The following is a 23,657-nucleotide window of genomic DNA, read 5'->3' on the forward strand; positions in this document are numbered from 1 at the left end:
ATGATAGCAACCTAGTTCCAAATAGCCATATTTCCAATGTTCTAACCACCACATGATCTTGGTAAATATAATGTAAATTTTTGTTAACATTAACTTTTTATAATTTTTAAATATGCATAATTAGAGATATTAAGGATTAAATTAGAGCATTGAATAGCGTCTAGAAGTAAATGAGACACTACAATAAAAATGGAGGGAGTATAAGTTTGCAATGGGAGTAATAGATATCTAGCCATTATAATCTTTTATGAGGAGTACATTTTTAACATTTAATCAACTTCGTTGATTACGAAGTATGCTAGATCTAATGCGCGGATGTGCAATGCATACTCTAGTAGAAGGACTTAAGATTACTTTTTTGACAAAAGTAACAAGTTTTCTTACTTTGGGCGAAAAAACATCCTTTGCATTAAATAGCCTACTTATCACTAATTGGAGAAGGCCATGTCAGACTCCAAAGAATAAGCTACAAAGAACAAGCCACGATTTTTAACCAAGGTAAAAAAAGACATTCCTTAGTTGGGGAGGTTTCTTAAGCTCCGAGATGATCATTTGCTATAAATACATGACATTCTCCATTACAAGGTATATTACATTTTACTCAACTACTATTGCTGCCATTTATTCTTAGTCATTTGAAGAATATCATCAACTCTTCATCCATTTACTCTTGCATTGAAGAGCACATTAAAGGCCTCACGTCGTAAACAAACCTTAATTACTCATCCGAGAACATGTGCACTTGGTTTGAGTGTATTAAGTACCCTTTGTTTCGTATTAACTAACAATCTTCCGCGCAGTTAACCTTGCGAGTCAACTAAGTTGTATTACTTGTGCAAATAATTAAGTGTGCTCTTATTGAAATAGGGCTAAATAGCAAAGACAAGTCTCTCAATCGATTCATTACTAATCATCGTCCTTAAACTCTAGCACAAACCAAGCGTTGTGTTAACTAAGTGTATTCTGTCTAGAACAATTTGGCTCCTAAGCGAGGGTATTTCATTCTTTCTAAACCATTTTCTCCTAAAGAATTTCCACAAAAATTTCTCACAGTAAAAGCAAAAGCTTTTCCAGAAGGAGGGTTGACCCTTTGAGCAGGAAAGGCACGATGAATCGCGTGTCTAGGCACGAGGAACGAATTTTCACCACATATGGGAGAAGAAACTCTTCTAGATTTGTGGAAAGATCACATGTTGAGTGGTTGAACCCATTAAAGCGCGAAGCACAAATCGCTACTTTGATCTCTAGTTGGAAACGTATGTACCGAAATCGTTTAGAAATGTCACTTGAATTTTCGGTGGGGGCGATCCTGCTTTCGACGAAGTATTAGAAGTTAACATCAGTGTTTACTCTCCAAGAAACTATAAAAGATGAAAAAACTACTAGAAGAAAAATTGCCGGCATGGTATTCTGTTTTGCGGAGGAAAAATTAAGTGGAAGAAAAGAGAACAAGAAAGAAAAATGGAAGAAGCATACTTGGTTTTTAAACACTATCACAATGTTCAAGCTTTTATAGAAACCGTAAAAAATAAAGAGGGAGAGAAGGAAAGTGAAATGAGAAAAGGAAGAGGAAAAGTTGTGCATTGAATACTAATGTTGTAATGTGCTACCCCTAACATTTTCTCCATCAGAAAAATAAACATTTACTCCATATTTTTCCTATTTTTACCCTCTTTTCTACTTCGTAAATCATAAAGAGTACTAGGGATTAATGTAAGTCGTTTTATATTATTTATTTTTAAATAATCTTTTTTATTTATGTATGAGGTGTCTATTGTCATTTAAATTTAATTTCTAAATGAGCATTATTGTTTTTCTTTCTTTTGTTTTTCTTAGTTTAGGCCAAACATTACTTGGTAAATGGAAAATATCTGTCATTTTATACCAAATTTCGTTTCCTTTGTTTTCAAAACTCTAAATTAACGTTTATCGTTTTCGTGTTTGTTTCTCATAATGATTCAATTTTTGTTTCGTGTAACATTGGGTGTACCTTTTCAATACCCTTTTAGTCATTTCCCCTAAAATTATGGTCTCCCTTCCTATGTCTTCTTGAAAATGTGCCCTTAAAACCCCAAAAAATATAAAAAATGGAAGGTATTTCTTAGTCAAACAAATGGATGAGTAAAAATAATGGAATCATTTATAAATTATGGTCGTAAAATTTGGGTCATTTATAAATTATATCGCAAAGTTTAATATTTACTAGTTATAGCCGCTATAACCGAAAAGTGCAACTATTGTAACCATGTCATCGAATTCCGGTCACCAACGCTATAAATGACCTTTGACTCTTATTATTACCTTTGAACTTTCCTCTTTTAATCCAAGTTACCTAACTACTTTCCTTTCTCCTTTATTTTGCTACTTTCTTTTCTTTCATCCTCACCATCCATTGCACCCATCATGAAAATGTTATGATTTAAGTACTAGCTTACTGCAGTAACAAGAAAAAAAGAATAGGAAGAAGAAGAAATTAGTAGCAGAGAAAAAGAAAAGAAGAGAGATAGAAAGAGAAAAAAGGGTGGTATGCTTCTATTATGATAATAGAGAGCAATGTACTCCCCTGAGCTCTTTGACTGGCCCAGTAACTCCCACAAGGTACTACAAAATGGTACTGCAAGCCCCCCTGGATCTTCCTCCCCTTAGGCTATTTAAAGTAAGTACAATATTCTAGAAAGCACTCAAAAAAGTACAGCTTAACATTCATATAACAGAAAGATTCTTTCCAAAACAAAATGACAGCCTGTAAGCTTCTAATGTGTCTTCCTCCTGGTGTATGTGTGATGTATTATGGGCCTTGGTGCAGCTGGGTCCATGACAGAAAACTTCAAACGTACAACAATGCAAAGCAATATGGACTCATCTTCATGAACCAAAACATATCAGCGTAGGAAATCTTTGCTGTTTACCCTATCTTATGCTATTAATTATATTTATACTAATCTACAACCAGGAAATAAAATTGAAACGCGAAACCCCGTTACATAACCTATAAGGCCGTGATTTAAAATCATGAAGCTATTATAAGCTGCTCTTTTACATATTAGCCATAATAATCTTTTTCTAAATATGTATAAGGTTTTAAAAGGTCTACTATTACTATGATAAAATGATTTTTTTTTGAGTTAACAATTTACATTGTGATGTTTGTGAAACGAGTAGTGCCACATTCTCATTATCTTGTTCTAATTTTCATAGTAGTAGTTGGTTCTCTTACGGAAAACAGACTGCTAGATTTCTCTATCTTCCATTAGTTCATGGATAATTTTACTTGATTAATGTTGTGTTATAATTCAAAAACAACAATAATGCCAAAGCCTTGATCCCAATAATTTGGGAGTGCTATAAATCAATCTAGTTTGTTTATAAAAAAATATAGTAGGAGTATTAAGGAGAGGAAATAATTATCATAAAAGACTTATTTAACCTTTCATAACAAGACAGACAATTGAAGATATTGGATCCATCTTCATTGCTTGCTGTAAAATCCAGAATTTTGTTCAATGATATTGTCATCATCTCTTTATTTCAATGTCTCTGTTCATAGAAGTTCGAGTCAAGTTTAAGTTCAAACTATTGCTTGACCTGCATTGTTTCTAAAAAAACATGTCTGCATCACATGCTCAATTGAACCTCATAATGGCCTCAATTTGTTGTAAATGATGTAGTTACAAAAATTCTAGAGCCTTGAAAATGTGATTATTGATGATGAACTTTCATTATTGCATTCTACATAGATACTTATATGTTATTATTTATTAGGATGGAGTAGTGCTTCCTGCTACAGGCATCACATTATCTTTTGGAGGAGAGGTACAATTAAGTTCTCTGATAAATCTTTTTGTAGATTTAAGCAACCAAAATTTTTTCTGTTTGCTACATTAATGATTCATTATGTTCAGGATATATCTAGATGTCTTCTGTGGACCCAAAGGCATCACCAGACATGGCCGCCAATTCGAACTGATGCAATTTCGAAACCTATTGACATGCTGATGCTTAATCGACTAAAGGAGTCGTACTGTCGGATTAAGGTAATTTATTGAATATCTATGTGAATCTCAACCTTGTGAGGTCAAAGAAATATCAAGATCAATGTTACGCAAAAAGAAATTCGATTTAATACGAGAAATGAAATGAGAAACAATAAAACTAATTTAGTGATTTGGAAACTTAGGATACACAATTTGATCCAATAAAGCTAAGATAGGGCCATACTATTGTCCAAAGACATTGATTATAATTCATAAGTAGGAAACAAATGAAGTCTTATATCACAAAGCAAAACATAAAGAAAAAAGACAACTTTTTCCATTTTGATGCAAACGAGAAGCGAGAAACATTAATTTGTTGTTTCGAATTGCACTTCCATAGCGTTTCATTATGATTGGATGGAAATGTAGCTGGGGGAAATGTTTCGCATTTTGAGCTTATATGATCAAGTTGTGATTATGTCGTGCAAAAAAGTTTTTGTATTGTCAACATAAAGAAATTTTAGGATGCACTTTAGCATTTTGAGTAATGATGCTAGACAAAGTGAATCAGTGATATTGCGGCTTAAAAATTTTTCAGGGTGCTGTTAGTCCACTTTGCATGATGATTCTTTTCAAAAAGCTGCTTTTTAGAAAGTCAATGTGTTAAGTTCTTTGTATACCTCTTATTTTAGCATGGGGTAGTATATCATCTCACTTGCCTTATTAGGAGCATGTAGCTTGTAGTGATGCAGCTGGTTTAGTATTTTTGTTGTCCCCTACTCATTTTACTGGTTTTATCTTAGATCTTGCTTTATGTTTTAGGATCCAAATTTTTTTTTTGCTACCATTCTTGATTATTGTAAGGGGTAACCCTTTCTTTATTACTTGATTGTGTTGTTCATCTGTGTCTCTTTAGTTTTGTGTTTTTAGGTGTGGGTTTGGTCAAAGAGGATACTTTTTTTAATCAATAAACTACAACCTAGAAAAAGGTCCTAGACATTCTGTAGAAACAGGTTGTCTTCGATATTGTAGAGGCCCTGAGCGAAAAAAATAAAATATAGGCTTGTTTATTAGTAAATTGATAAAGCATAATTAAAAATTAAACGTACATGTTTATCACTTGAAAATTTTCTTTCTCCAAACATTTTTTAGATGCAAACTCATCAATCAATCAAATCTTTTAGAAGGCATAAATATTAATTAATCACCTAGAACAATAACTTTTCAATCAAAAATCAAAAGACGAGCAATATAACCAGATTTGGAGCAAACATTCCCAAAATTTTTGACAATTTACAATTTAATTTATTTTTCTCCTGCAATCAAAAGTTAAACTAAGTTGTCAGTAACATCATTTTTAATAGCCTTATACTTTTCAATGATAAAGTTGTAAAAACAAATTCAAAAAAATAAAATTATAAAAATATTATAATTTTTGTAGGTTTTCGTAACAAAAATGAGATTTTAACTGTATTCACATTGAAATTTTCAGCATAAGATTTTAATTGTATTCAAAAAAAATTTGAACATGGCTAATTTAGCAAAATTCGGAAATTATTAGCCCTAATTCCCATCCCCCATCATTGAAATTTTCTCAAATCTCCCTGTGTTCACTTTTTTTGTTCTCTTTTCTAATTAAAGTTAAAATCTCAATTCCCATCAATTTCACATCTCTTTTCATAAGTTCATATATGACAAGTTGAGAACACTACAGTTAGGGATTAGAGATGCATTTTCTTATCTTTATTTTTCATCCAAAAGCTTTCTTAAAATTCTAAAATTTTACAAACAAAAAAAATGTTAGATGAAGTCATAGTATAGGGATAAACAATACCTTCACTAGTTCCTTTAATGGCTATTTCTTGAGTTCTGCACTTCTCCCCAACTTTGGGGAAAGAGGAAATTGAATTTTAAAGAAGATCAAAAGGTAAGTATTTCAGACTACTGTGGATTCATCTCAATGGTAGAGAAAAAGAGTGAGTAAATTTAATTTGGGAAGGTGAACATTTTTTTTTTGGGAAATGACATTGGTTTTTTACGGAAGTATGTCTTACATTGGGCCCAAACGTTGCTTTTTACGGAGTAAGGCTAACAGTTGTTACGCTGCAACATTTGTGATGTTTTTTTAATTTTTTAGAAATTGGGCCCCTAAAAACCAAGGCCCCGAGCCATTGTTCATGGTGCTCCTGGTATGGGCCGCGCCTGCTTAGAAACTAGAATGTAGTGTAAAAATATATCCATTACTCATCTCAAAGAGCTCTAAAAAGTTGTATGAAAAAGATAATGACAAGTGAAAAACAAAGTAAGTAAAAGAGATGGTTAAAGTGTCAAATTAGTCTCCGACTTGATTAGGGAAAAGGATTGATGAAGACGGGTGATTTTCCATTTGTTATATTTGATTAAGAGAGTATTTGAATTAGCATTTCAAAATAAGTTTACCAAATTCATATTTTTTGGTTCATTCAACGATTCTTACCTTGGAATTAAGGATTTGGATACACAGTTGGCAATAAATCCACATGATTTTTTCAGCTTTCCCAAAAATAGGACTTCTTAAAATACAGTGGCTAGAAGATCGAATTTGGGAGACTTTTCCACACTCAAATTATATGTCGGCTTTTAATTTTCCTTTTAAAAAATATTGGGCATCTAGAAACGTTGAACTTGTTTCATTTGCCTCTCCCAAACCTATAACTAAATCTCATCAGTTTAGGGAAAGCAAGTTATCTGCAAAGCATCCACATAGACAACTGGCAATAGCCCAGAAGTACACTACATTCTAGTTTCTAAGCAGGCGCGGCCCATACCAGGAGCACCATGAACAATGGCTCGGGGCCTTGGTTTTTAGGGGCCCAATTTCTAAAAAATTAAAAAAACATCACAAATGTTGCAGCGTAACAACTGTTAGCCTTACTTCGTAAAAAGCAACGTTTGGGCCCAATGTAAGACATACTTCCGTAAAAAACCAATGTCATTTCCCAAAAAAAAATGTTCACCTTCTCAAATTAAATTTACTCACTCTTTTTCTCTACCATTGAGATGAATCCACAGTAGTCTGAAATACTTACCTTTTGATCTTCTTTAAAATTCAATTTCCTCTTTCCCCAAAGTTGGGGAGAAGTGCAGAACTCAAGAAATATCCATTAAAGGAACTAGTGAAGGTATTGATAGAAAAGCCATAAGGATTTTGAGTCTTTAAGCCAATGAAGCATTTGTGCAATTAATTGTTTGCCCCCTTATATTTTTTTTTTATAATTGATATGAATTTGAGTTCAAACAAATTCAAGTAAATTAAGTTCAGATTTCTCCTAAATAGGGGTAATGTTTCGAGTGTACTCTCGTAATTCTGATTCAAGTTAAATTTTAGATGTAAATAGTTGTATGAAAATGTTGGTCTAGAATTATATAATCTTGAGGAATTTGTAGTTGTACCATAGTGCAAAAATGCGGTAACTCGGTTTTTTTACATCTTTACGATGCGGGTTTGGACAATTTTTGTATCCTTTACGATGCGGCTGATACAATATATTACGACCTTGTTTTTGCACTAGGAGTTGTACTTCCTTTTTTGTTTATTTGTAGCAATTCTCCCTAAAAGCTATCATATTTTTGTTAGAAAATGTTCGACTTAAAATAACATAGGAAGTACATAAAACTTTTATATTTCATTATTTTTTGAAAAAACAAAGATTACGATTAGAATGTTAGATAGATTCTTTTTCAAGGGGCTGGGGAAGAGTTGGCTTAGGTACTATATAGTGGCTGATTTTCATGTGATTTAATTCTTGAATTGATTCAACAACAACAACGATGCCATAGTTTAAATCCAAAAAATTGGAGTGGTCTACATGAACCAATATATTGATTTCAATGGTGGTCTAATGGATTTATTCATTTCGATTTTCTATCATGAAAATTTGTAATTCTAAAACCTTCAAATCCCTTTCCACTCCTAGCCTCTTCGGTCTTACCTCCCTCTTTTAATTTTCTTAAGCTCGAACTTTCTATTTGTCTTACTAGTTCTCCAATACCCCATATTTTCATATAACTAGTCAATCTTAAACGTTTTTTATTTTTTTTAATTTTTATCTTTTGCTCAATATTTGCAACTCCTAAACTTGTTCTTATATTTTCGCTTCAAATTCCGTTCAAGTTATGTCCCTCATCCATCCAAGCATTTGTGTTTTCGCTACTCTTATCTTCGTTTTAAAAAACTACTCTTTAGCTTAAGAGGCACACCTTGATCACATAATATTATCACGCTAGCAATGCGAGAAACCCAATTGATTACTTACAAGAGAACAAATAAAAATAAAGAAACATAAGGGACAACTGTCTGTGTTGAGTAGTTAGTTTATATTCTGTTTTGTTAGTTGGTTTGTTATTTTGTGGTGTGCCAGTTTTGTATTAGTGGGCAAGCAAAGGCTATATATAGGCCATCCTTATATGTTGGTAAGGGTATTGAATAAGAAGTAATAAGAAGAAGGTGTTTGGGGAGCCTCGAATTGCTCCAGTCTGTGTGTGTTCTTTAATTTCTGGTCTTTTACAATTTCTATCCACTTACATTTCGATCTTGAGGGAGCAGTAGGTGACTGAATTTTCAGTCTATCACATCTTGGTATCAGAGCATAGGCGTTCCTATGGGTAATTTGGCGAGTCAACAACAGTTGGAACAAATGGAGCAGGATCTTAAGAAGATGAGGGATTCATTTTCTGAGCGGCTTGCGGCTTTGGAGAGTAGAATGTCAAAGAAACAGGAGGGAACTAATAAAACTCTTACTCAGCTTCTTGAAGGGCAATTTTGATTGTTAGAGAGAGAGGAAACAAGAATGTATGGTCAAGCTTGGCGTTAAGAATCCAGGCGAGGTAAGAGGGAGCGAAGTATAGGTGAGAAGAGGATGAATCTTTCCTATTTGGCAATCAAGAAAGGGGGAGCAATGGAGGAAATTGGAAGTATAGATGGTTGGACTTACCTGAGTTCTACGGAGATGACCCGGATGGGTGGTTGAGGAAGGCTAAAAAATACTTCACGTTTTACCAACTCAATGAAGAAGCAAAAACCGAGGCAACAATGGTTAACTTAGAAGGTGAAGCCTATTTTTGGTATCAATGGGAAAACCCACGAAACTCAATGATTGGCAAGATTTGAAGACTTTAATACCGAGATACTTTAAACCATCTGATGAAGGGGACAATAGCGGTTGTCGGTGGAGCAACAGGGACAATGGCTGATTATAGGCGGGAGTTTGTGGGAGGAGTAACACATCTTTAAAAGGTACCGAAAGCCATACTTATTAGAGCTTTCACTAGGGGATTGAATGACAATATCTAAAGAACTAAAGATTCTTGGACCTACTACTCTTGAGCAAACAATGGATTGGGCGGAGAGGATTGACCGGAAGTTGGGAATGACGATTTGTTTTGGCCGAAGGTACGGTGGAAATGACAACAGTGGCCGACGGTTTGGAGGGAGTAGTGGTGGTGGTTGGTATCAACCAAACTCAGACTCAAAACAAAAAACCCCCAATTTCGCAAACCCTAATTTTGCGAATTCTAACCCTAACCCTAATTTCCAAAATTCTCAATCACGATTCCAGCCAAATCACAGGTGGGCTGGTCCTGGGCAGTCGACTGGGCGAGCATGGCAGGGCAACGAGTCCAGTGGTGGCCGGATTGAATAGTATTGGTGGTTAACCCCTAGCAAAATGCGTGAGAGAAGGGAGAAGCGCCTATGCTTTTAATGTGATGGGAAATGGGGAGGAGATCATGTGTGTAGCTGGAAAGAATTGAGTGTGATTATAGGGATACTGGAGGAAGAAGATTTAGACATGGAAGAGGAGGTTGAATGAGAGGAAGAAGAAATTGGGGAGTTGGTTAATATTTCGTTGAATACAGTCATGGGAATTACAAACCCAAAAACAGTGAAGTTGTGGGGCAACGTGGGCGAGGCTGAGGTGGTGATCATGATCGATCCAGGGGCCACCACAAATTTTGTATTGTCACCTTTGGTCGAGAAATGGAAACTACCGGTGGAGAAGTGTGGGAAGTATAGAGTTGTGTTGGGAAATGGAGTGCAGGGGGTGTGCAAGGGGCCGAAATTAAGAGTTCAGGGGTTGGAAATAATGGAAGACTTCTTATCTTTATCGTTGGGGAAATCTGATGTGATATTAGGGGTATAATAGCTTGAGAAGTAAAGAACGTTCATGGAGATTCTGTGTGGACTATCGAGCCCTAAACTAGGTGACTGCACTGGAGAAGTATCCGCTTCCAACCATTGAGGAGTTGCTAGATGAGTTACATGGGTCAGCAATCTTTACTAAGCTCAACGTCAAGTCCAGATACCATCAGATTCACATGAGGACTCAAGATGTTCATAAAACTGCTTTTCAAACACAGGAAGGGCATTATGAATTCTTAGTTATGCCTTTTGGTTTAACTATTACTCCTTCAACTTTTCAAGCACTTATGAATGATATTTTCCGCCTTTTTTTGTGGAAATTCGTGTTGGTATTCTTTGTCGATATTTTGGTGCATAACAAGGGTGAAGAGGAGCGTGGGTACCATGTTGAGCAGGTGGGGTGTATGCCATGTGGAGTACTTAGGGCACATCATTTCAAGGAATGGGGTCGAGGATGATCGAGAGAAAGTGGTAATGGTAGTGTCTTGGCCCACACCAAAAAACTTGAAAGAACTTAGAGGATTTCTTGGATTAACGGGGTACCATCGGAGATTGTAAGGGGGTATGCAAACATTGCTAAGGAGCTCACGAATCAATTGAAGAAAGACGCGTTTAGATGGGGACAACAAGCTGAGGCAGCCTTTCAAGAGCTTAAGACAGCCTTCACTCAAGTTTCTGTTTTAGCCATGCGAAACTTCCAAAAAACATTCCTCATTGAAACTGATGCTTCGAGGGCTGGTGTAGGGGCTATTTTGATGCAAGAACAACATCCAATAGCCTACTTTAGTCAGGCTCTAGGCACGTGAGTGAGTAGTAAACTGTAAACCCATTTATGAGAAGGAACTAATGGTGATAGTGTTGGCGGTGCAAAAGTGGAAGCATTATTTGATTGAGAGACACTTCGAGATAAGGACCGATCAAAAATAGCGTGAGGTGGGCAGTGAGTATCAAAAATGGATGATAAAATTGTTGGGATATGACTTTTTAGTAGTGTACAACCCCGATAAGAGTAATGGGGCAGCCGATGCATTTTCTCGAAGACCACATGAGGAATTTGACTTGGGAGCTTTATTAATTTCGAATGGTATTGATTGGGAACACTTAGATACCGAGGTGTAGAAAGATCAGAAGCTGGCTCGAATTCGCCAAGCTTTGGAAGAAGAAGCCACTACCATTACAGGGTTCAGCTTTGAAGAGGGGAGGCTGTTTTATAACGGCAGATACGTTCTATCAAAGTCCTCACCCTTCATACCTGTGTTACTAAGGGAGTATCATGACTCGCCTATAGGGGGACATGCAGGGGAGCTTAAGACTTAATTACGTATAGCAGCATAGTGCTTTTGGGATGTAATGAGGGGTCAAATTACTCGATATGTGAAGGAGTGTCATGTTTGTTATAGACTGAAAATTCAGTCACCTGCTGCTCCTTCAAGATCAGAATTTAAGAGGACAGAAGTTGAAAAAGAACAGAAATTAAAGAACACACACGCACAGATTGGAGCAATTCGAGCCTGCCCAAACTCCTTATTACTTATTATTCAATACCCTTACCAAGATACAAGGATGGCCTATATAGAGAATTTGCTTGCCCCTAATACAAGACAGCTGGCACACCACAAAATAACAAACCAACTAACAAAACAGAATATAAATTAAGTACTCAAAACAGACAGCTATCCCTTAAGTTTCTTTATTCTTATTTCTTCTCATGTGCTAATGTTACACTTCATGTACTCTATCTTACTCTGGCTTAATTTAAACCCTCGTGACTCCAACTCTTGTCTCCATTGTTTTAACTTAGCATTTACCTCCTCCCTAGTCTTATCTATCACAACATGTTGTTGACAAACAACATGAACCAAGGCACTTTTCCTTATATCGATCGAATTATCTCATCTAGGACCGCTGCAATAAGAAAAGAACTTAAGACTGATCCTTGATGAAGGCCAATTGTGATTCTGTCATGAATTGGTAGCAAGGGGTGATATACGAATTTAGTAATAAATAATATCTTAGTAATGAGTTAGTTGCGGGGAATAAAATGTAGGGGTAAGTAGTATAAATAGAGGGGAAGGGGAGAGAATTAGTCATTGAAGGAGTGTAATAGTTTTTAGTGGAGTTAATACTCTTAGGAGAGAACAAGCCTCTCGAATGCTTGTACACTATCTTTTGCAAATGTTCGTTGATTACATTCTATATTTTTCTTTCTTGTAATACAAAATACAATTTCCAGTTCATTTGCTACATCCATATACATTTTTCTGTTCATTCTTTAGAGAATTCATTTCATGGTACACAATCCATAACAATTGGTATCAGTCTTGCCCATCCACACATCTTAAATTTTTTCTTATCTTCTCGATACATATCTGCACTATATTTATGCATTTATTGGAAATACCCTTTTTTGTAATCACAAACCAAAATACTTCTCTTGGAACCTTGTTGTATTCTGTTTTCAAGTCAATAAAAACTACGTTCAAGTCTCACTTCATCATTTGTCTCATAGGTTGATTATGATTATTGTGTCCATTTATTTTGCATTCCCATTATAGCTGGGGCCAAAGATTCAAAGGTTGAAATACACATAGCTATTAGATTTGTATTTTCGGATGGAAGGTAGTTGAGTTTCAGTTATGGTTGCCTCATCCATTTAATTTATGTGTTCACTTTTTTAGGAGGGTGAAATTGATGCTGTTGTGGTAGTTCACTCATACGAGGAAGGCATGCCAGCTGGAGTTCATAAGACAAGGCTAACTGCTCTTAATGTAAGTCTTCTGGACATAGCTATGTTTAGCCTTTATTTCATTGGGAATGATATATGTTTAAAGTTTCTTTTTCCCTCATTGTTTGAGACTCATATTAAAATTAAAAAACGATTATGCCAAAACTACTTCCCATAGTAATTGAATTACCATCCTAATCTCTAAATGACATCTTAGTTTTTTTTACTTTTCTATGTATTTTAAAGAATAAGGTTGATTTGTTTGATTTTCATGTTGATCACTTTATCAATGTGTAATGGAAACTGCAATTCCTCATCAAACTTCAATCATTTCCATGGACTGGGTTTATGTTGGGTTCAAGTTCAAGGATTTGGAGTCCCAAATATATTAAAATAATAATGTTTTGATGATTACTGAAAGAATATCCAAGTCTTGATGAATAAAGCAACATTGCAAGAAAAAAAAGGGGAATGAACTTTTGTACAGTGATGTGTAGCTTCCACTTCCCAGGCCATGGGGATTTCTACATTAAGTTAGATCAGATTAGTGTGAATTTTGAGGAAGAGATGAAGATTGAGGAGCCCATATATTCCTATATTAAGCTGTCCCTTATCATCTTTTTTTGTGTTATCATATTTAGAATTCTTTGAAGACCTTTGGGGTAATCAACATATATTGAGGGGATGTGAGGACAGTTAGAGCTGCAGAAAAGATGATAGTACCCTAGACACAGACAAGCAAAAAGAGAATACCCTCTCCCCCTTGATAGAATAAAAGATGATAAGAATACCTATTAAGAGTTTAAGACTACTATTAGATTTTCTAGATCAAAATTATCTGTGGAAATGTCAGCACATACGAATTGATCCTGTACTTATTATAGCATTACCTAAAAATGCCATGAATAGAAGATAATTTTTCAGTGTTTCAAGGAGAGCTTCAAAATAATTAGCGATTCTAGTAAATTCTTTTCTATTTACCACTGTTTGTACTTCATAGTTCATTCTTTGATATTGAAACACATTTGAGTAATGCTACTTCCATTATTTTAGATTTTTCTTTTGACCATTAGGGCTAATGCTACTGATGGTATATCACAATTAAATGCATCACATTTTAGGATGAAGCAAGGGCTGATGTAATTAGGCACCTACCTCACAAGTCTAAGTTCAAAGAGGATAACAAAATCTATCCTTTCGGCTCAAGGCTCAGTGCTTGGTAGGTTGTCGATAAAACGGTTAGTTGTGTTACGGGGGTCAAGGGAGTTTTCAATTGTATTTTATAAATTTTGGCCTACAACATCAGACCATTTAAAGGGGCTTGCTATCAGTCTTCTTTCTACCTGATATGCAATTGTGCTTTATCCTAGTACTATTGATATCATTTGCTCCTGTGTTTTTTTTAAGCTTCTGTAATCATCTTGTTGACTAGCACATTTTACTATCTTATAGAAGCTTTAAAATGCTTCTGATATTCATGGATCGTCCAATTTTCACTCTTGTGTTGCTCCCGTATCTAAGCTCTTCATTAAAATGAACATAAGTTATTTTTTATTTTACTTTTGTGCATCACATTTATTTGTTTGGGTTAGCCATTTTGATGGTGAGATGCCTATGAGCACAAGAAAATTAGAAAATTTGGACATATATGAAAATTATATAAAACAATTATACTAATTGCAAAAAATGAATAGCTAGTGACAAGCTTTTAAGAGGCTTGTTCTCTCCTTAAAGACTTATGAAACTCACTACAATATTTATCTAATCATTTACCTCTCCCCCGCTCTATTTTTAGGCTACATAATTTCAAATAGTTTTACACAGTTCTGTTCCATTTTATTCTCCTTCTAGACACACTGGCAGCATATTGCTTACAGCATCACACCATCTTTGATAAAATGTTTTAGATCTATTACAATACCGACCGCCAAGCTTCCTCCTTGTCTTCAAGGTGGTGGTAGATGGAATGGGAAAATCAATAAGCATGTCTACCATTTGGTTAAAAGACACATAGGGTCGGCAACAAATAAGGAGATACTACTAGACTTGGAATTTGGTATCAATGGTCCTCTCGCCATACAGGATGATCAAAATCTGATTCCCATCTAACTAATCTCAACTATTTCTAATAGTATTCTATAGCCATACTATTATACAAATTTCTGCCCATTGTAATGATTTGTCTCTTAGAAACCTCACCGCACTTACACTCACCTGGACATCAATCGACGATGGCTTTTATGGGTGAAAATGAATGGTCGTGATCTTAACAATTGAGCGTACTGTACTTGTCCCCAATGTAAGTGAAAGAAATACATGTGTATTTAGTTATTGCCCAATGATTGTCCATTCGCTTAAAGGTGTATCAACATATTTTCTATTTTTGCGTCAATTTCATACTCCATTAAAACTTCAATTCTCGTAAGTGTTCCTGCAGTGTTGAGTTTGTAATTTAATGCTGAAAGTTCACTGAAATGGATAGAGTGGGATTTAGATCGTGATGTGGTTTAATTCTTTATAAGAATAAAGGTGTAAAAGTTTGATGATTTTGATGATAATTGGACTGGGTTGTGTATGGGTCAAAGGAATACTTTCACGGATTGATGTCTAACACTCGGGGTCAAGAGCAATCAAACTTGGTTCCCTTTATAAAATAGGCAAACAAGGAAGGCCGACAATGGGCATGCACAGCTTGCTTTTACCATCTTAAAGGAAAGAGTATTAATTACTAGTTACTACATATGGGCTGAAATTAAAAAGAGACAAGACCGATCAATTCCTCACGCTTCTAGAGGAATATTCCTTACCTCCAGACAATTTAGAAAACATGCTTTATATCCCATTTGGCCTCAATCTTAATGTTTTGTAGTTTTCTGCAATGTACCGCATCTTCCAAGAGAATACATATCTCCAAGTTACTATAAATGTTCGATTTGCCCATTTGGAACAAAACTTCACCACAACCCTATGTCTTCACTTTTTGTCTTACGTTGTATATTGCCCACTTTTGACTCTTCTTAAAATCCGTGAAAAGTCAAATGAGACTCCTAAGGTGAATAGGAGGGAGTATAATAGAAATGGAGGGAGTACTATATTAGTACATGAATATGAGGGTATTTAAATATGCATGAAACAAACACTCCTCGTAACAAACTCTTCACTCACCTTGAGCTTAATCTATTTTTCCTCATAATTTGGCCTTTCCATTCAAATTAAACCTAATAATTTAATTATCTCAGAATATGAATCAACATTAGCAATATATAATAAAAATAATATGTAGAGGCTCAACTAAAAAATAGACCGCTATAGTAGACCGCAAAAGTGGGCGGACCAGACTGCTACCCTCCTTGTGGTGTTTCACTACTGAATGTCATCCCTCCCCTCCCCCCCCCCCCCAAAAAAAAAAAAAAGAAATAGAATAATACCTTGATGCCATTAGTGGTTCTCACCTTCTAATCACAAAGAGGTAGTTTTCGATCGACCCTTTATAGCATTTCTCTAAGATAGAGTGTATAGAGTTGTGGAATTTTGCTTTTTTTGGACCAGGTTCCTCCTATGGGCTTGTTTTACCCCAAGCTGTTGGTCCCTGAAGTGTATCCTCCTCCACCTCGTACATGGTAAGAGCATCTTTCTTCAGCATCAAAAACAAGCATCTGGTCGATTAGTAGGTTGCCGTTTGTCGATGTCCTCACATTTACACACTAATGGGCTTAATTTCTACTTTGCCAGGTTTCTTGATTATGAAGATATGTTGGAAGATACTTTAGGTATGGAATACGCTAGGAGACCTGATGGATCAGACTTGTATCTTGGCTTCAGTGGAGGACTTCCTATGTGGGAAAGCTATCCAGTTTTTTCCAATAAGCTGCTCCAGAAGGAAGAAAGCCTAGGCCTTGCTGAAGCCATCACCAAAAGCATACTCTCAACTGGTAAACCAGAAAAATTCTCATGAGTGAATCTTGATTTCAAAAATTGCATTTGAGCTATGCAATAAGACTCTGGGTAGCAACTTCAGATGGATGAGATGAGGCGACTTGGGGAAAGTGAAGCGCAACATGGATGAGCTTTTCAAAAAATTCTAAAATATTTGCCTTGCAATTTTTGCCACAAGGCGTCTGAGACTCAGCCTCATTTCCTCAGGCACCTTATGCTTATAAAAACTAATTACTGATGATGCTGAGTTTGTCCAATTATGAAGTGTTATGGTGTTTACTAATTTATTCCATGTTTTAATTGTCTTCAAGCAGGACGTATAGACCTTCAAAGAAAATTGTTCTGCAGCATACAACTGGTGATTGGTTTTTCCTGCTGAATGACTGATGATTTGTTATCTATTAACAACAATTAGAGCTTAACTCTGTTTCTTTTAGGCTGGAGGAACATCTTTAACTAGTGGTATTATTGCTGCTATGGAAGATAGGTAAATTTCCTTTGTGATTGGGTATATAGTTTTTCTATTTGATTTTCTCAATAGAATTTGGGCTTGACGAAATTAGCTTGGATAATATGTCAGCATACAAAATCTCATTTGGGGGCCCTCTTCTGATTCGTCAATTAACTTTTTGAAAGTGTATTTCATTAGACATACTTTAGAATCAAACAATTTCATCACCTTACTTCTGCTTGCTTTTCCTGTTCTCTCCGTGATTCTTAATCTGGCAAACCGTTTGTTAAGTAACTTAGTTAATGGTTGTGATCGATTCCCCCCTACACTATTTTTTTCAGCAGATTTTAAGCTACTTGGTAGCTATAAGAATCTTGCAACTTATTGTGATAACTCAGGTCAAAGGGTCTAAGGGCATTATTGTCTTTTCACTATTATTAGTCTTTGTATTGTGTCAATTAGATTAGTTGTTATTTTTTGTAGTTGTCTCTTGGGGCTTAGGCTATATAAAGAGCCACCCTTTGTAATAATACTTAGCTTTGGAATTGTGATTAATAAAGGAAGTGTCCTTTTTGGGAGTTAGTGGGCAGACTCGAAGTGTCCATACTATCCATTTTCGGTAACAGGTATTGACCGGTGTATTACTCTTGTTTGTGAATGGTATGTCGTAAACTCCTATCGCATGGGATTGTGTTCGTCATTTATTTGTTTTTTTTGAAGATAACACAAATTAGGTTGGAAAATCATGTTTGATGTGGGTGACTTATTGTAATGACTCAACAATGAAAGACCATTTGAACTCTGTAAAGAAGGTAGTTAGCGGGGGTGAACAAAGGAGGAAGATTATAAAATGAGAACGTAACACTAGCTTATAATGTGAGAAGAATATTATTTTAACAAAGCCTGAATTATGTCAGTGTTTGTTATTTATGTTATATATACAGAGTTGGCAAAGGAGAAAAGATCATCAGTGGATTTGTCGTGATTTTTATAACTCTTTTGGAATGAACAAGCCTTTCAAGTGCTTGTAGTTGTTCTCTTTTTCTGAATTAATACTATCTTCTACCTTTTTCTACTCTTTGCTCACCTTTTCTTCTTTTTCTCATAGTTACCCAGTAATGGCAGACAGAGCACTGCCCTTATGACTTGATTTGGCGTACTTCATGTTATTATGAGTGAATTAATGAACTTTACACGTGTACATTTGAGTTCAAGTTGTGTGTGTGTGTGTGGGGGGGGGGGGGGGTGGCGGAGGAGGGGAGGGGGTGCACAAACGCTTGTGTGCCTAGTATTCCACTTTGGAGGTCAGGAATAGGGTCAGTTCACTGAAGCTAGCTTAGTTGTACTTCTGGCTTTTATGAGGAAGTTTTGGATTTGGTAAACTTGATCTGGAATGGAACCTAGAATGGTGTGATTAGAGAGATTAGGGTAATCTATTTATTCTTTGCTAATTAGTTCTACTTGGCAGTTAGGAAATGAGGAAGATGGAGGGGACAATTTAGTTACACATGTCCTTGATGTTTCTTAAATTTTAGGGATATTCTACATGGTTTTCTGTGCAATATTCTTCATTCCTGCCGTATCAATTATCATTTTTTCGCTATTTTCTGATGGTTTTCTGTGGACTGTTGCGCGGTTGTCATTTTTAATTATTCTGCCATCAAAATATTACATTATATAGATTATATAATTGGTGGGTAAATAACTACTCATCAAATAAATAAACCAAAAAAATGAATGATTTTTTTTTGGTTTAATTAACTCATTTAAATTAAAAAAAAATTATTTCAAAATTTATCACATAAAAGTTTACTTATTTCTCTCTTTTAGAACTACTCTATTTATAAATCATCATGCATGAGTGCTATATATCATATAGATGATCATAAGATGAAAATTTTGGTATTGTTTTCAATGCAACCACCATTGGAAATGGTCTAATTATTTGTAAATGAATGGAAGATGATAATCAACCTTGAATACAAGGAATTAGAGTACTAATTAATAAGGATTAGTTTAAGCCACACCGAAAAAATAAATGAAAGGAATTTAGAAATCTTTGATGAAATCAATACCTTAATTAGAACTTAGAAGGAAAAGATTGGTTATACGGCCGGAATAAAGAATATTGCACAAGGACAATTAGATGTTGATGTAGTTGAGGAAGGCCACTAATTATGGATGAATCTTGATATGACTTGAGTAGTTGAGGAAGAAGAGAATGAATGAAGAGGAAGGGTAAAATGATAATTTCACAACATTACGGAAAAACGTTGGAAAAACAAACGTTTTTCCTTCATAATGTTACTGTAGTTCAATGTTCAAAAGTAGAGTGCTATTATGTGGAAATCTTTTTAGGAATTGCTACCACTGGCCTTTTGCAATAGTTCGTTTCTACCATGTAGAATATCCATAAATTTTATTTCATCTCCCCATTGGTGAAGGTTCCTTCATTTATCTACCATGATGGGACCTATGGACATTATTACTCTCTGCAGGAGGTAATTTGCTTTTATCTGGATGGATTTTCTGTTCTACTACTGGGGTGAGGATCAAGTCATTGTTGCCAAAATGTAGACCGAGAATAGAACCACTGCTTTTGAACCCATTGTGTTCAAGTATATGAGATGTCAAATTCAAAAATGTCAAGAATAGCCCTTCAACTGGGAAGACATAGGGTTGAGAAAACTATTTAAAAATTCGAACAACCCATCTGTATTTCAATCCGATTTGTAGAAAATCCAAAGAGTGATTTTTCTTTGGATGCCCGATTTAAAATTATATTAAATAGAAAACTTGGCTTTGTGAAATTTTGGATTTGAATTGTAATGTGTTTGTAAAATTTATGGTGTGATCTACTTTTAAAGAATCTATAACATATTTTTTTATTATGTTTAAGGTTATGCTCTTATTCTTTCCCCAGCTACACTAGAGTTTTGGTTTATCGATTACTATGGGTAACATAAAGGATCAAATATCTTGTTCATTGGGTCAATATCCAATATGCTGGGTATATGTAGCTTTTAATATAATTATTTATCAAAAATTTATAAATTTTATATCGGATATGCAATTCAAAATTTTGTTTTATATCAAGCGCTTTGTCCACACCCCTTGAGCGAGCTACATCCAAACAGAACTGATTTCAAGTTCTAAAAAGGATTTCTGTCAAAAAAAATATTATGCACTGCGAATTTCAATATAGTATCAAAAATGTAAATTGCATTGCATGGTTCTTATAGATTGCCTGAAATGAGAGTTTAGCTGTTTTTCTGTCCTGGAGGAGTCCAAAAATAATTTTCACATCCAAGGACTATTATCTTGATAATGATAATAAAAAAGATGCTAATAAAATTTCTTTGACATACTCTAGTGCTTGTTGCAGGGTCTTGCATGCAATCCCTCCTAATGAAGCAATTGACACAGTTGAGGTTTGTACATACTCTTATCTTCAAAGTTTTCCAGTTCAGATTTATTTGGCTCTCTAATGGGATGGAGTTAGATTTTGTGATTTACAATTTTATGTTTACTCATTTGGATTTAGTTTGAACGTCAATACTGGAGAAAAAGTGTACAATGATGTGATTTTATTATTGATGTGTAGGTTCTGCAATCCAGAAATATTTCGTCCTACGTTTCATGGAAAGGGGGGGTGGTAAGTGAGACTTGTACCTCTTTTTCTTTTAGTTTTATCCCCCCCCCTCCCATTTTTAAAAAGTAGATTAATGTACTTCCTTGTGAGTTGTGGCATCATTGGGAACCAAAGTCTGATGTACTGGGAGGAGTCATTTGGGGAACACCTCTAAATTAACCTCTAAGCAAAGGGAACTTATGAGATGTGTGGGATTTACTTTTGCGATCATCTCGATGGACTTGGGGTCCATTTGTACAACCTTGGGACTTAGATCTCTTGCAGAAGCGTCACTGGTGATCTTACTTTATATTTGCATGAGAAACCAAAAACCCAGTCCTTCCACTTGCATTGTGTTTATCATATCAGCAGCCATACTTCATTTTGGAGCAGCCTTGGTTGTGAATTGTTCATCATCATTTAGTAATGTTTATTGCACAAAACCACATGTCAAAAAGTCTCCAACTATCACTCTTCACTAACTAAACCTCTCAATTTTTATTTGACCTGAATCAAGCCACAAATCCATAACCCAAAAATTACTCGACCCAAAAACCAAAAGTGTTAAATTTGACTGTAACCCAAATCCAACTGTGTTGATTGGTTTATTTAATATTCAGTATTTTTAGTTCCACATCATTTTTTTGTTGAACCTACTGTATTTCTAATCTGTTTTTGTATTTTGAATCAATATTTCCTTGTTGAAACCCTAAAAGTGGTATATTTCCCATCCTTATGAAGAAAAAAAAAACTAACATTGTTATATTTATTAGGGATATTCTTAATGATACGGAAAAAGATTCTAGCCTCTGACTAATGGGGTCTACCCGAATTCGTTAAATCGAAAATAACCTGATCCCAAAACAATCCAACCTGAATATAACCCTAACTGAATATAGCCTGACCCAGATATAGTCCAATCTGAAAATAACCCGACCCAAAACCTGTCTATCTGATCGTTTTGACCAGTCTACTCACCACAAATTGTTCCGGTTTGTGTCGAATTGTTGATCAAATAGAGGAAGATGTCGATATGGATGGAGTCAAAAACCGAAGACAAGTTGATGTCTTTGTTTGGACAAATTCTCAGAAAGGGTCGAGATGATTTCCGATCCCAATCCAGTATCTTGTGCACACAAGCTCAAGATCGGGGTTTTTTCTTCTAGAAACACAAGCTAATACATACTCCCTCTGTCCCACTCATTCAAATTATTTGCTATATTAGTCCGCCCCCCTCATTTTGCATCATTTCTATTTTTGGACAATGATCCACTACTTTCTTTTAATCTCGTCCATACATTTTAAATCTATTAATTTCATCCACATAATTTACTCCCTATTCATTTATTACCAAATATCTACCTTTTTCTAAAAGAACCCCATTTTTGTTTGCTACTAACTCAAATGGACTGTGTAGTAGGTTTTAAAATTTAATTTCTGTATAACTCTTGTAAATTTTATGATTAGGATTGTATAGTTGTGTTTCCTAAATGCAAGTTCGATTGATTCTACAGAATATTTTCAAATCCCTAATTATAATCATTGATTTATATTTGTTTCCTTATTTATTTATGGCGTATTCCTACAAGGCATTCCTTAAAAGTGATTTTTACTGTATGGGATGTGGAATTTGCACAAAGTCCTTCAAGTAAGCAAAGAATCTGGAATGAGGGGAGGATCAGCTCGATGATAGTCTGATATGCATATTGGATAAGGCCATATTTAGCAATAGAAATTAGCATAATCTCATTACAAATATCACGAGAAGCTAAATGCTTGATTCTTTCTAGATTGAAAGTTCCCTTATCAGTGATGTTTGGTGCTGTAAAATCAGGAACATGGTTCATAATTTGTTCATCTTGAATAGTGAAACCAATCTTTAAGAAATTTTCCAGCAAGAATTTTCACCCACAGTTTGTCTGGATCCTTAAAAAATATCCATCATAGCTTTGCTATAATGGAAACTCTTCCCTCCATTAAAAATATAGGTTTGCATTACAGTGAATGAAATGATGGAGATAAGAGTTGAAAACTTGACTTAAAAGGTACGAACTTTAGCTCATCCGCTTTTAAAGGTTCAACTTTCTTTTATTTTTTTAAGTTTCGAACTTTGTACCCCATCCGCTTTTAAAAGTGTTCAGGTAAATGGTAACCTTTAATAACCGGTTGCCACTTATTCAATCTTCTCTTCCTTGCCAACACCCTTTTCAATTTTGAAGTAATCAACCCTTCCTCTTCCCAAACACAACCCATCTCTTGCTGTCCCTCTTCCTCTACCAAACCGCCCATATCTGTCGTGAGATCGAGATTCTTCGAGATAATACGGATTACTTAGCTGATCTCTAGGAGGTAAGCATATCAATGATGAGGTTTACTTAGCTGATCTTTCACTATCACATTCCCATTTTTTTTACAAATTCAAATTCAAATTTAATAACTGTACACCTTTATTTTCAGAAATTTATTTATCTTTTGGCTAATTATTTTCAGGAATTTAGCCTGCCACCATGCTATTCTGTCTTTGGTTTTATTTAAAAGATTGACATATCATCCTCTCTGCTTCATTGTGTTCATAGCAACATCCAGATATCCTACCTCCTACATGGAACCTTTAATGACTAGCAGTGGTTCTACTCCCTATATTATGGCCCACTTTTGTTAGAAAAATTGACATGAGATTTGGATTAGTGAATGCAAATGCATTAGCTAAGAAGGCCTTATCCAAGAGAACTGTTATCACACATCTGAATAAGAACTTAAAA

General features: G+C 35.1%; 1 protein-coding gene across 4 annotated transcripts in view; it reads left to right on the forward strand.

Annotated features, from left to right (window-relative positions):
- The window catches only part of LOC130806601 (actin-related protein 9), a 37,490-nt gene that overhangs the window by 12,340 nt on the left and 1,493 nt on the right, over window positions 1-23,657 (forward strand). For 2 of the 4 annotated variants that reach the window (XM_057671738.1, XM_057671741.1), the window contains exons 12-20: window positions 3,763-3,813; window positions 3,903-4,034; window positions 12,831-12,920; window positions 16,427-16,497; window positions 16,610-16,809; window positions 17,125-17,171; window positions 17,251-17,300; window positions 20,650-20,695; window positions 20,869-20,919. In XM_057671738.1, coding sequence (XP_057527721.1) covers window positions 3,763-3,813; window positions 3,903-4,034; window positions 12,831-12,920; window positions 16,427-16,497; window positions 16,610-16,809; window positions 17,125-17,171; window positions 17,251-17,300; window positions 20,650-20,695; window positions 20,869-20,919 — 738 coding nt within the window. The remainder of the gene's footprint in view (window positions 1-3,762; window positions 3,814-3,902; window positions 4,035-12,830; window positions 12,921-16,426; window positions 16,498-16,609; window positions 16,810-17,124; window positions 17,172-17,250; window positions 17,301-20,649; window positions 20,696-20,868; window positions 20,920-23,657) is intronic. The other 2 variants (XM_057671742.1, XM_057671740.1) reach the window with 1 other exon arrangement.

Source organism: Amaranthus tricolor, chromosome 2 (assembly GCF_026212465.1).
Source record: "Amaranthus tricolor cultivar Red isolate AtriRed21 chromosome 2, ASM2621246v1, whole genome shotgun sequence".
NCBI classification, from domain to species: domain Eukaryota; kingdom Viridiplantae; phylum Streptophyta; class Magnoliopsida; order Caryophyllales; family Amaranthaceae; genus Amaranthus; species Amaranthus tricolor.